Source organism: Aythya ferina (assembly GCF_964211825.1).
Source record: "Aythya ferina genome assembly, chromosome: 24".
In the NCBI taxonomy this organism is placed as follows: Eukaryota; Metazoa; Chordata; class Aves; order Anseriformes; family Anatidae; genus Aythya; species Aythya ferina.
Genome location: NC_140322.1, coordinates 5,707,478 through 5,721,164, shown reverse-complemented (window position 1 = coordinate 5,721,164; position 13,687 = coordinate 5,707,478). Strand labels below are relative to the sequence as shown.

Below are 13,687 nucleotides of genomic sequence, written 5' to 3'. Positions count from 1 at the left end.
GTCTGTCCTTCCCCAGCTCCCGTCAGCATGGACACGTGCAGCAGCACCCAGGGCTCCCAGCACGGACATCTGGAGCAGCCCTACGTGCCGGGCGGCAGGGGATGCTCCCAGGGCTGGGCTTTCTCCGGGGCCTGGAACCAGCCCAGGCTTTGCTAGGCTGGGACGTGACGCCTTGCCTCGACGGCATTTTGGGTGGCAGGAAGCCAAAAAGAAAGAAGGAAAAAAAAAAAAACCTGCAAATGGGACCCAGCTGAAAGATAGAGGCAAAGGTGCAAGCGTCTATCAGAGCAAATGTTTCCACTCATTGCTCAGCCCCACTGGAATCTTTGGAGCCTGGGGGCCTCAGCCCCTCTTGCTTGAGCCAAATGATGCTGTGCTCAGCCCCGGGCTGGAGGGGATGCTCGTGGCCCCCATCCAAACACAGATAACATAGATCATACTAGAAAGAAAAGAACAACAGTGGTGCTGTGCAGCTTGGAGGAAAGAAATCCCAAAAGGAGCATCGGAGAGAGACAGGGAGCCCCGGGACAGGGAAAGCAAATGTCCTATTAGCTCTTGCAGTGCTAGTTTCTGCTGCCTCCTGCCACCAAGAAGGGATGAAGGATGAGTGCTGTGTGATGAGCAATGTGGGGTGACTCCAGGGTGCTACCTGGAGGGTGTCCCATATGTGCCCCCCCACCCAACTGCTGCATGGGCAATGAGGAGCTGCAGAGTCCCAGCAAGCTCATCACCCCCTTGCTGCTTCTGTGCTGTCTGAGAAGGGATTTGAGTTCGTCCAGGGCTGACCGCATGTCTCTAGACCTGGAGTTAATTTGAGTTTGGGATCTGGAAAGCCTCACCCTGGCATTGTCTGCACCAGTGCAGCCCCAGCACCAGCAAAGGCACCAGCAGGGTGTAAGCACAGCACTTGGTGTGGGATTGTCCAGGCACCAGTGAGACAGGCTGCTGGGATGGAGAAGCTCAGCCCAGCCTCACTGAAAGGGGTGGCTATGGGCTGCGGGCCTGCAGAGGGACATCGTGTCCCAGTGTCACCAGCCTGGGAGCTTTTGGAAAACCATGAGCTGGAAACAGCAAGTGGCCAGGACATGCCAGTGGGTCCCTTGGGGCTCCTGATGATTTCTTTTCTTTTCTGGTTGCTTGGGATATTTTTTTGGGGGGGTGTTTTTTGTTTGTTTGTTTGTTTTGTTTTGTTTTTCCCTTTTTCCTCCAAAATCACCTGCAAAGCTGCAGCAACTTGTGTGCATTACAGGAGCCTGTGCTGGAACAAGGTTAGCTGGGGCAAGGTGGCTCTGCTGCCTTAGGGAGCTGCAGGAGACACAGCCTGCTCCCGCTCACATCGTGGGTATTTATAGGTATAGATGTTTCTCTAGCAGCAGGGTTCAAGCGCAATTTTTTTTTTCCCTCTCTGTCTTCCTTCTCATCCCTCCTCCGCTCTTCAGCAGTGCTGAAGGTGGAGACAGCAGCACGGGGATGTCTGGGGGCAAATGCAACCTGAGCAGCCCCAGAAGCACGTGGGCTGCTGTTGGGTCCAAACTCTCTGCTTTCTGCATGGAAAAAAAATCTGATGCCATAGAAAAAATGGGCTCTGCTATGGAATGCAAACCCCATCATCCTCACCACCACTTCTCATCCCCAAGGCCACCAAAGGAGCTGTGATTTAACAACTCCCTGGGTCCCTCCTCCTGCTGCCTTCACCCCACACTTCCCTGGCTGCTCGGTTGGGTCAGTTTGGTTGGGGTCCTTGGGAGACAGGAAAGATGCCCTGAAATAAATCCCCATCCTGGGGGTGCAGGGCTGATGAAGCTGCCTCTGAGTGGGAGGGAGAGCGTTTGTTAGGAGGCTGGGCAATGGCTCTGCTCCACAATTAATTATACATGCTCTGTGGTCCGTCTGGGAGGCATTAATGGCTCCAGATGCGGATCATGGGGCTCTGCGTGGCACTGTAAACACGCTGGAAGTCCAATTTGGATTTCCCCGGGTGCCTCATTTAAATGAATTATGTAAACGCTTTCCCCTCCTCTTCTGAGCAAAAGCCAGTCCGGCTGCTGCCTGATGTGTTAATCCCATGAATAAAATAAAAACAGGAGAGAGCGTGCATTAAAGAGAATAAACTGATGTGGGGGGGCTCTGCTTGGGACCCCCAGCCCTGGGCCTGGTGTTCCCCTCTGCCAGCCACCTGAGGACTGCAGGAGATGCCACCAAGATCCTGGACCCCTCAGTGTCCCACAGGGCTCCAGAAGGGTGACATCCCCTGTGGGATTTAGCCTACACCCACCTCTGTTTTATTTAATTCCATTTTATTTGGGAAGGCAGCCACCACAATTACATTTTGTAAAGCAAGCTGCTGAGCTTTTCCTCAATTTCCTACTTTGCTCTAATTCCTCCCGAGATCCATAATTCTGAGTTCTCCCCGCCTTCCCCCGCCCCCTCCCGATTCCCCCCCAAGGAGAGTGAATTGGAGCAATAACAGCTGGGGGGCTGGGGACGGTCCCAGCCCAATGGGCTGATGCAGGGCCTGATCCTGCTCAGCATGGGGCTCAAGAGCAGGGTAGGATGGGGGGGCCTGACCTGGGCACTTTCTGCTGAGCGAAGGGTGGCAGGTGTTTGTTCAAAAATATGTTGATGCAGATGCTTGTTCAAAATATTCACCCAGAAAATTTGAATGTAAAGAGCCAAACGGCCACTCTGCTCGCGGAGTGCATGCAGGGCACGTGCACAGCGCTGGGACCTTTCCCTTTGGAAGTGACAGTCACCACAAAAAGTCTTTTTTAGAAGATCACTGCCTCTGTACCATGGCTGTGCATACTGCATGTGTGCAAGCTCTCCTCTGGGCACCCCTTTTCCATCAGAGCCATGAAGCAAAGCATAATTTGGGCTGTCCTGAGCTACAGGGTCTTTTGTGTGTGTGTGTGTATTGTATTAACTTATACAGCCAGGCTCCCCCATGGACTGACCTTCCTCTGAAGGTGCCCTGTAGCCAGATGATAAATGAGAAGGATGCTGGGATGCTGGAGGCAGCCTGCAGTGCTGCTGGGGCTCGTGCCCTTGTGCCCCCTACTCACCTGCCCCAGTGTCCTCAGATGTTTTGGGTGTGCAATGATAATTGCACTGGGGAGCATTTGCTACAGGTCTGAAATACCCCATAAAGAAATCAAGGAGCTGAAACCATCCATATTCTGATCAATACTGGATAGGGGTGAAATGAAACAAATCTCGCAGCAGCACCTCGTGCAGCTCAGACCTTTCTAAGAGGATTCATGGGAATGACCAACAAACCATCGGGTTATTCCCGCAGCTTTACACTAGAGCTGTTTGGATCCAGTTGGAGAGCTGGGAAAAGAAAGAAAGAAAGAAAGAAAGAAAGAAAGAAAGAAAGAAAGAAAGAAAGAAAGAAAGAAAGAAAGAAAGAAAGAAAGAAAGAAAGAACGAACGAACAAGGATTTCCTGTTTCAGAGAAAATCCCAGGGACGAGGCATTCTGGCTGTAGCTGGAGACGTGCTGCTGGCCAGGGGCTGGCACAGGCAGCCTGTCCCTGCGTCACCTCCAGCTGCAGCGGGTTTGGCTCTCCTGCACGATGGGAGATGCAGGCAGCAAACCCATATGGGAAAGGGCTGAGAAGGGCCCTGCAGGCCATGGGGACCATGTTGTGTGGGCAAGTGTCACTTGCCTATGGTGTGTTGGGGACCTAGGCAGGTGCTGGCCACTCCAAGGCAAGTCACAGTGCTGCACAGCCTGGCTGCAGCTGCAGAGCTCCTCTGTTCACAGACACACACCAGCTCTCCCAGAGGGGGCTGCAGGAAGGTTGCAGGGTCCAGACTGCAAGGTACAGGGTGCAAAGTGAATGGTGGTGGAGGGTGAAGGCTGCACGACAAAGTGCAGGGTGCAGGAGGGAGGATGGATGATGTAGGGTGCAGGGTACATGATGCAGACTGAGGTGTGCAGGATGCAGGATGCAGATTGAAGGGTGCAGGGTGCATGGTGCAAGGTGCAGGATGCAAGGTGCAGCGTGCACAAGACATGATGCAGGTTAAAGGACATGGGATATAGAGTATAGGATGCACGTTGCAGGATGAATGAAGATGTAAGACGGATGGTACGGGGTGCACGATGCAGGATGTAAAATGAAGGGTGCAGCGTGCAGGACTTAGGTTGCAGCATGCAGGGTGAAAGGAGCAGGCACAGGACTCAGGTTGTGAGGCGCAGGGTGTAAGGAGAAGGGCAAAGCTCACAGGGCAGGACACACCAGGCAGGACACACGGTGTAGGACAGGATACGCCATGCAGGACACAGCACGCAGGACAGGACACTCGATGCAGGATGCACCACGAAGGGCACAGGACACAGGACAGGAGAGGACAGGACACACCAACACCACACAGGACAGAGGATTCGGGACACAGCACGCAGGGTGGAGGAGGACACACGATGCAGGACTCACACACCAGGCCATGATGCGCTGTGCAGGACGCGCCCTGCAGCGCGTGCCGCCAGCACCACCTCGTGGCTGCCGTCGGGGCCCGCCTGAGCCGCACGGCCCGGCCCCCCCCCGCCTCCCCAAAAGCCCCCCGGTCCCTACCGCTCCCTCTGCCCCCCCCCCGGCCCGGTTCGGCCCCGGAGCTGACGAGGGAAGAAGCCGGGAGCGGCCCCGGGGCACAGGTCCCCACCCCCCGTCCCCAGGGCCCCCCTGCGCGGCGTGCGCTCACCGCGGGGCACGGCCCCCCCCGGGTGCACCCCTGAACCGAGGGTCCCCATCGTGCTGCAACCCCGGCACGGCGTGCACCCCACCGTGGTGCAACCCCCTCCTGCTGTGCACCCCAAATCTGCTCGCACCCCCCAAGCCCCAGTCTCCCAGAGGATGCAGGGTGCAGGATGAAGGATATGGGGTGCAGGGTGCAGGATGAAGGCTGTAGCACATAGAAGCACAACGCAGGCTGCACCCCACTGCTCCCCACACCATGCAGCATGCCCACCCCATCCCAGAGTGCCCCCACTGTCAGGTGCTCTGATCAGGGCTCGCTGGGCCTCCCTACCACAAGTCACCGTGCCCCAAAACACTGCTCCCCTGCTTGCACACACACTGTGCCCTCACCCCAGCACTAGGTCCATACCATACATGCCCCAGAAAGCCCCACAGAAGACCCCAGAAGGACAAAGATGCCTTTTTATTTTTTTTTTTCTTTTTTTTTTTTCCAAACAAGACTTTATTGAGGAGGAAGGGAGAGCCCTGGGGGAGTCAGCCGACCCTCCAAGGCTGGAAGGGGTCACAGGCGACACACAGCCCCCAGCTTGGCTTCCCTCCAGGCTGGCTGGGGAAGCAGCAGAGACTGGTGGCCAGGTCCTGTCTCCTTGTCACAGCTGGTCCCCAAAGGCCCTGCAGAAGGCACTGCGGTCCCGGGGCACTAAGCAAGAGGAGAGCAACTCGGGCAAATGCAACCCTCCAAAGGCCAAGAGGAGGGCAGCTGGAGGCACCGCTGAAGGCAAGAGGCAAGCACGGGCAGTGTTAACTGCGGTACAGACGTCCTTAGGGAAGTCCCAGCCCTCTCGCTGACTGTCCCTGCTTGGCACTTTATCCCTTGTAAATTAAGACTGAAAGCCTGCTAGAAGGCACAACCCACGTGCAAAACTTGAGGCTGGGGCCAAGGAAGAGCTGGGGCTGCCCCTGATGGGGGGATGCCCGCGGCCACCTCAGCTGAAGTCCCGGTCCGGCAGCACCAGCGGAGCCACCAGCGTCCAGGCGTAGAGCAGGAGCCCGGCCCAGCTGGAGCAGATCTTCACCCACACGGCTGTCCAGGGGCTGCTCAGCACCCGAAGGCTCTCGTCGGGCCTGAAAGGGCACGAAGGGGGCACTTGTCACCACGCCATGCTGGCACGGTGGCACCCTGCAGCCCTGAGGTCCCCAGCCACGTAATGGGGGATGCAGCCCCGGTGCTGGGTCCCTGCTCCCCCACGTTCCCAGGGTGCAGGGGAGGATGCTGCAAGGACGGGGAGGATGCTGAAAGGATAGGGGGGATGTTGCAAGGACCGGGAGGGGGTGCTGCAAGTGGGTACCCAACAAACTCACACCCAGAGCACATCCATAGGGCGCTCAGCCACCCCCAAATAATCAACCCTAATTGGGATGCCCGTGAAGTTTGCTCACACATGGATCCATCCCCAGCAGGCGTGCCCAGCCCAAGTACAAGGAGGACCCCACAGAAGGGGGGAGCAGAGAAGGGGGATGCCCTCGGGGTTGCTGCCCACCTGTACCAGTTGGTGAGCGTCATCATGATGTAGAGGGCAGCGAGGACGAGGCAGAGGTGGAAGAAGCTGTAGCTGTAGGTGACGCCGTCCTGCTCGTTGTCATAGGCGTGGTGCACTCCGCTCTCTGCCGCCGCTGCATCCCCAGCGCTTGGCCCGGCCCCGCTCTCCTCTGTCAGCATCATCTTGTTGACCTGCGCGTGGTCCGAGGAGCGGATGCTGCAGACAGACGGACAGACAGATCAGGGTGACTGTGCCTCAGCATGGGGACACCCCACAGGGGTGTCCCTAGGGTGGCAGGGCAGTCTGGGGGACATGGCTCATGCTGAAACCCCCTGACACTCTAAAAGCTGTGAGCAGAACCCCGCGGGGTGCCCAGACCTGGGGACGGGATGGCTCTGCAGGCAGCACTTGGTGCCAACACCCCAGAACAAGCTGCTGCACCGATTCCCCTAAAATCCTCCTGGTGCCTCTGGGCAAGCAGAGGGACCATGCGGTCCCAGGGGCCACGCGCCACATCCTCACCTGATGAAGAGGGTGCAGAGGATGAAGATCACCAGCCCCACGATGCTCGGGGCATCCCACCACGTTGTCAGCGGCTGGGCAGCCTCTGCTGAGCCCGTGCTGTTCCTGAGCAGCAGCGTGGGGTTACAGTCCTGGTCTGGGGGGGCACACAGTGGGGTCAGCATCTGTCCCCAGCCTCACGCCCCCCCCGAGCAGCAGGCAGCGAGCCTGAGGATGTGCTGTGCTTACTGGGGACGTTGGCCAGGGCGGACCAGGTGATGAAGACAGTGTAGAGGGTGATGAGGGAGGCCTGCAGCAGCCCCGAGTGCGGCTGGGCATCCTGCAAACACAACGGGGACACTCAGGGCTCATCCCGGCACAGGGGGAGGTGGCAGGGCCATCAGCCTCCCGGTCCCCCCGCCACCTCACCTGGATTTTGGGCAGGATGGACATGGTCGAGACGATGACGCAGAGGATGAGGTTGATGCTGATGAGGACCTTGCCCTCCGTGCAGCCCTGGGGCTTGGTGTAGTAAACATAGAGCAGCACGATGGCCACAATGGAGGCAGCGTAGAAGATGAAGGTGACAGCGCAAAGGGCTGGGAGAGGAAGGAAAAAAGGAAGGGGGCTGGAGCAGAGCCCCGGGCACCACTGCAGGGCAGTGCCCGGCCCCAGGACGAGGTTCCTGGGGCAGCAGGGCTCAAGGCACAGCCACACCAACCTGCGTACCAGCCCTTGGCACTGCCCTCGCCCGCGTTGCGCAGCCACAGCTGGCTCCAGGAGTGGGCAAAGTCGATGAGGAGGATGAGCTGGATGAGGATGAAGAGGAAGGAGCCGACCACGCCGAAGTAGAACCAGACTTGGGTGGTGGGAGGAAGAGAAGAAGCCGTTAGCAATGGGAATGTGACAGTGCTGGGTGCATTGGGGCAGCACCCAGCGCCAGGACACACGGACACACAGGGCAGGATGGTGCCCCTGGCGTGCTGCAAACCCTGTGGCCACCCCACTGCCCGCCTGCAGCCCCTCACCTGAGGTGAAGGAGCCGTCAGGGATGTAGAAGGCCCCCACCGTGAGCCCCACCAGCACCAAGAACTTCAAGAACCAGAAGCTGCAGGAGGGAAGAGGAGGCAGGGTCAGCAAACGGGAACCATCGCCGCTGGGAGTGAACCCCCGAAGGCTCCCAAAACACTGGGGCAGGGGCTCTGCTGCCCCCCTCCCAAACCAGTGTCCCCAGGGAAACATGCTCAGGGGCTGCTCGGCTCCTTGTTCAGGAGCCTGGGTCCAGGCATCCCCCAGACAGGAGTGGTGCTGGGGGGATCCCAAATTTCCCAGCATGTTGCACCACCTGGTACGTGCAGCACTGGGGGGTACAACAAGCTGGACATCCCCAGAAGTATTGCATTCAACCCAAAACTTGAGAGTGGGCTCAAACTGCTCTTCTGCTTTATCCCCCAGTTCTCCGTGAACAGAATGGGGACAAAAAGGGAAGAAAAAAAAAAAAAAAAAAGGAAACGGGCTCCCCCCAAACATGCTTCAAGCTAAGCGTGGGGTCTTGCTCACCCGTTCTGCACAGCCGCTCGCGGGTCCTTGCTGCTGCGCACACACACCATGATCACGGCGAAGAGGAAGAAGAAGGAGGCCGCGGCGAAGCCCATGCGGTACACGGCCTTGTGGCCCAGGAAGCCGCTGCAGTCAGCGTGGACTTGGACCCCCAGCACCGAGCCGCTGCCCTTGCAGAAGCCAGGGAGCTGTAGGGGTGAGAAGATGGGGAGTGAGTGCCCCGGCTGCTCCCCGAGCACCCCGCACTCTCAGCCGGCCTGCAAGAGGGTGGCACAACTGGGGACATCGGTGGGGTGACCCAGCCAAAGCCACCCTGCGGGGCACTGGGTAGCTGGGCTGAAACCAGCATTTCCCAAAAGGTCCCAAAATGGGATGTAGGAAACCTTTTGGATAGACAGCTGGGAGAAACTGATATCTGATATTGCAGGAATTTATCCCACTGCATTGTCATCTCCATGGAAAGCCAGGGTCAATGACACCCTCTCCTGGCGAGATGCTTGAAAAAAAGCATCAGAAGCAACATCACGCCCCCAAAAAATCACGTTTTTAATACAGCCTCATGTACCCATCCCAAGCTAAACCTCTTCCCCAGCGTGATCGAGTCCGGCAACCTCCGCGAGGGCAGCAGGAGTCACCTTGTACAGCTCCTTCTCCACACCGGGGATGATCATGATGATGGAGACGAGGGTGCAGAGGAAGAGGAAGAAGGTGAAGAGGAGGCGGGACACGGTGGAGTTCCTGGCTGAGGGGCAGCAGCCGCAGAGCAGGCATGATGCGGGGCCGCACAGGCAGGACACCTGCAATGAGAGCAGGGGGGGCGTGGGAAGGGGATCACCTTTTCGACCTAGTAGGGGATGGGGAAAAAACCCATACCAGCATCATGGGGAAGCCAGCTAGTTCTGCCAGCTCTCCCTGCAGGCCGTGCTGCTAAACCCATTTTATAGGTGGGAAAACTGAGGCGCAGCATCCTCAGAAGTCCACGGTGGTTTCTGGTGGTCCAAATCCCCAGCTCCAACAAACCGTGGTGACAGAAGCATTTGGGAGATGCTGTTCGCATCCCTGCAGTTGGCCTTCAACAAGTTTGACTTTGCTGCTCCTTGAAATGTTGTTCCCACTGGATATTCACCTGCTTATTTAACGCCTACAAGGTTTTGGATTACCCTGAGCAACAATCATTGCCCTTCAAGGAAGCACAACCGAGGGGTTTTGCATGAAATCGGGTTTAATGCTGGCTAGGGGGCAGGAGGGCAGGATACGGCCAGCAGCCAGCCCTGGCCACCACGTCCTGGTCTGGATGTGACTGAGCAGGACAGGGACAATTTTCAGCCTCTTCATCACCTCCATGGACCCACACATCTATTGGGCCACATCCAAAACCCCCATTTCCCAGAAGGGCATAGAGTTAGAGAATAAACAACGTTAGAAACGGTTCAAGAAACATTTCTGAACTTTTAACCCACTCGTAGGTCATATGAGCAAAAGGTCCCGTGTTAAATATGTGTCCCACTTGCTGGTCCTCACCAAACTGCTCTCCCTCTATCTGCAAGTAACTTCATCAATTTATTTTGCTTCTGACGCTTTTCTTCTTCCCCTCAAGCAGCTTTTTCTGCCCTGCACTTGAGGGGCCTCAGCCAGCCACAGGCCCACAGACACTGGAAGGGCTCAGCTCTCTCCCATAATGGGGATGTGCACGTTGTATGTTCATTATTACCCAGAAAAGGCTACACACTTCCTTAATTATGCCCAGCAATCGATGGTAATTAAATATCTGTCCATATCAACTAAAATGCACATTCCTCTATCCTAAAATTAGTGGGGGGGAAATGGAGATGGCAGAAAAGAAATGCAGCTTTTCAGGTGGCTGTGCAGGGACATCAAACGTGCAGCTTCCTCCTCAGATGCAGGAGTGTGGAGGTTCACAGCACTCACTGTGACTCCCCAAAATCACTAGAGGAAGCTTTGAAGTTATTTTGGAAACCTCAGCACATCACTGCTCAAGCAAAATCAGCTCCTCCCTGATGTATACAGCATCCAGCCCAGCCAGAGGCTGTGCTGAGCAGGCAAGAGGAGCCCACCTTTCCTCAGGGACCATGAAGGAGCTACTCAAGAGACATCACTTCATGCTTTTGACTTGAGAACATGAAAAAGCAGCCTTCAGTTCAAGATTACTTCCTCATTAAGTGCACTGTTTGCACAAGAATGCATTTAAAATGTGTTGGTGTTACCATATGTAACCTTCAAATGAAAAGAACAGAAAAGAAAAGAACAGAACAGAAAAGAACAGAAAAGAACAGAAAAGAACAGAAAAGAACAGAAAAGAACAGAAAAGAACAGAAAAGAACAGAAAAGAACAGAAAAGAACAGAACAGAACAGAACAGAACAGAAAAGAACAGAACAGAACAGAACAGAACAGAACAGAACAGAACAGAAAAGAAAAGAAAAGAAAAGAAAAGAAAAAGAAAAGAAAAAGAAAAGAAAAAGGGCACTGAAAACAGCCTGAAAAATCGTGAGGTTTGTCATTTGTGGCTGAATTTGGGGGTTCAGCCCTCTGCTGCTGTCACATCCCACCGTTGAGGCTGCTCAGGCTTTGTGGTTGCAGGGTGACCACGGCACGCATGGCAAGATGTGCAAAGGCATCACAGCACAACCCACAGCCTGAGCAGAACCTCGTCCCCAGCACCCACAGCTTTCTGTTTAAAAGAGAAATGAAGCAACAAGGGCTTGGTTAGAGTCAGACAAAAGGGAGAGAGGCACGGGCTGAGCATGGCCAGGAGATGTGCTTATACTTGGGAATGCTCCTGCACGGCACCCCACGCTCGAGCATCTGCAAAACCCTGCAGGAGACACAACCCCGGGCACCCCATTTTCCCTGGGATAGGTACATCACCATGCTGCAGGTACAAGGTTTTGGGGAGCCCATGTCCCCCTGGAGCTTTCCATAATTGTAGAACCATTGAACTTGGAAAAGACCTCTAAGATCATCAGGTCCAACCAGAGCTGGACTTTAGGGTAGGCTCTTCGAGGACAAGCTCTGTGGCCTCATTTCAGTTTTTATGGCCTCCTGCAAGCACAGGGAGGCACCACCCAGCATAATGGGGTAGGGCAGTAACCTGAGAGTCCCACGTCACCAGCAGGCCCTTCGTCACTGGGGACCTGCCTACAAACTGCCCTTCTCAAACACCTTTGCAAGGGAAGAGGCAGCTCTTGATTTCAGCTTTTTCCTTTGTTTCTCTTGAACAAGTGAGTGGAAAAAAGGCTAAAGAAGCCTTCTGTAGGAATACAGCACTGGAAGTGCCCCATTGCACCTCCCCAGTGGGCTTTCAGGAATGCCCACGAGTACAAAGGTGGATCCAGCAGGACAGAAAAAACAAACGAAGGGAAGTGACCCACAAACGTGGTGGACTGACGAGGAAGCGTCAGGTTTCAGCTGCCGCAGATTAAAGTTTAATCCCGCCAGTTTCACTATCAACATCCTCACAAAATACAGCTCGCTGCCAGAACTGCAGCTGGGGGAGCAGTCCGTGCAGGACGGGCACCGTTTACACAGCCCAAACCCAGCACCACCCCCTCCTGCAGGCTGCCCTCGCCCCCACACCCCCGAGGATGCAGAGACTGAGTCAACCAAAAGCAATGCCAAGCAGCCAGTCATCATCTAATGAGCTGGCAAATTAATCAGTACCAAAGGCAACGAGGTCAGTGCAGGCTGGGGAGGTGGGAACCCCTGGGCACCAGGTCCCAGCATCGCCCCACAGCCAGGCAAAATGCAGGGGCCTGACCCTACACAGAACCTACAAGTGAGTGACTCTATCATGGGCCAAAATGTTTTCTGGGGGGGAAACCATCCAGAATTGTGTCAACACCCTCCACAGCCCTGCACTGGAGTAACTCCTGGCATTTCCGATACTGCCAACGGGTCCAAGTGAAACTCTCAGAACTTTGAGGCTGAGTTGCGAAAGCAGCCCCGTCCCCATCCCTGTTCCCGTCCCCGTTCCCAGCCAGGTGGGGAGGTTTCGGGGACCTGCCCCAGCCCATGCCCAGGAAGGCAGCGCCGGGTGCGTGTCATGGGGCACGGCACCGGCAGCACCCATCTGTGTCACCGGGCACAGCACCGGGCACGGCACCCACACAGAGCCCCCCTCCCAGCCCCTCGTTCACAGCCAGGATGCTGGGATGGCACAGGGGAGTGTCAGCCCCTGCTTCCACCCCCGGTGTATCGGGGCAGGGGGTGAGCCCCCCTCCTGGGATGCCCTGGGAGCCCAGGATACCCCAAGCCCTCCCCAGAGCTGGGTGGAGGCAGGACCCTGCTTTCCCTCAGTGCTGTAGGAAGAGTGCCCCAGCTCCCCACAGCCCCCCCAAGTGCATGGGACACACCCCCGGGGGGTGCCCTGATGCTATGGGATCCCCCTGAGCACGACATTCATGAGCTCCACATCTCCCTTGGGCGAACCCCACGGGGCTCCCTTGGACACCCCCGGGTGCAGTGAGCCCCCCTGCCATGGGTGTCCCCTGACTCCCCCGGGGTACAGAGGGGCGCACCAGGCGGGTGTCCCCTACAAGCCCGCGGGGGTCCCCTATGACCCCCCGGGTACAGAGGGGGGCACCCTCTGGGGGGGTCCCGCGCATTCCCCCGGGGGTCCCCTGCGCCCCCCCGGCTTCACCGGGCCGCACCCCCCCGCTTCCCCTCCCCCGTCCGGTGCCTCCTGCGCCCCCCCCGGCTGCAGCGGGCCCGGCTCGCCCCTGTCCCCCCCAGAACCGCACCGGGGCGATTCCCCCGGGTGCCCCCAGACCCACCCTGGGTGCGCCCAGAGCCCCCTCCGGTCCCGTCCCGGAGCCGAACCCGGTGCTGCTGCGGCTCGGAACCGGTTCGGCTCCGGTTCCCCCCGCGGTGCCCACCCGCTGCCCCGGCACTCACGCAGCTCAGCAGGGAGCAGACCCCCAGGCAGGCCCCCATCGTGCGCCCCCGGCTCCCCGGGCCCGGCGCGGCACCTCCCCGGGGCGGGCCCGAGGCTGCGGGGCGGGGGCAGCGGCGGGGCGGGCCCGGGGGGGGGGCAAGGGAACGGGGGGGGGAACGGGAGGGTCCCCCCGGCACGGCGAGGAGTGAGGAACCCGGGTCGGTAGGGTGGGGGGTGCAGGGGGGGAGCTGGAGAGTAAGGGGTGGGGGAGATGGGGCTGCTGGAGGAGGTCCCGGCCCCGGGGGTGGGATGGGAATGGGGGTGTGGAGGGGGGAGTGTGGGGATGGGATGGGATGGGATGGGATGGGATGGGATGGGATGGGACGGGATGGGATGGGATGGGATGGGATGGGATGGGATGGGGTGGGATGGGGTGGGGTGGGGTGGGGTGGGGTGGGGTGGGGTGGGGTGGGGTGGGGTAGAATTAGAATAG

General features: G+C 57.7%; 1 protein-coding gene and 1 long non-coding RNA gene across 2 annotated transcripts in view; one reads left to right on the top strand and one right to left on the bottom strand.

The window, feature by feature from the left end:
• LOC311423446 overlaps positions 1-13,687 on the top strand; it is a 249,558-nt gene that overhangs the window by 202,237 nt on the left and 33,634 nt on the right. The gene's annotated exons all lie outside the window — the stretch shown is intronic.
• On the bottom strand, positions 5,158-13,302 carry SERINC2 (serine incorporator 2). Its single transcript, XM_084496959.1, has 10 exons — positions 13,215-13,302; positions 8,937-9,098; positions 8,302-8,489; positions 7,770-7,849; positions 7,463-7,600; positions 7,171-7,340; positions 6,991-7,081; positions 6,763-6,898; positions 6,241-6,456; positions 5,158-5,824 (listed from the first exon to the last, which is right to left on the bottom strand). Exons 1-10 carry the CDS (start codon positions 13,251-13,253, stop codon positions 5,686-5,688), a joined length of 1,359 nt encoding a protein of 452 aa, XP_084353085.1. The 5' UTR covers positions 13,254-13,302; the 3' UTR covers positions 5,158-5,685.

What these genes read in the sequence shown, in the direction of transcription:
- SERINC2 (XM_084496959.1), bottom strand. Translation starts at nt 13,253, where the DNA reads ATGGGGGCCTGCCTGGGGGTCTGCTCCCTGCTGAGCTGC. An exon ending in CGAGCGGCTGTGCAGAACGG is followed by an intron (nt 7,850 to 8,301) that starts GTGAGCAAGACC and finishes TCCCTCCTGCAG; the next exon opens with CTTCTGGTTCTTGAAGTTCT. An exon ending in CTCTGCACCCTCTTCATCAG is followed by an intron (nt 6,457 to 6,762) that starts GTGAGGATGTGG and finishes GTCTGTCTGCAG; the next exon opens with CATCCGCTCCTCGGACCACG.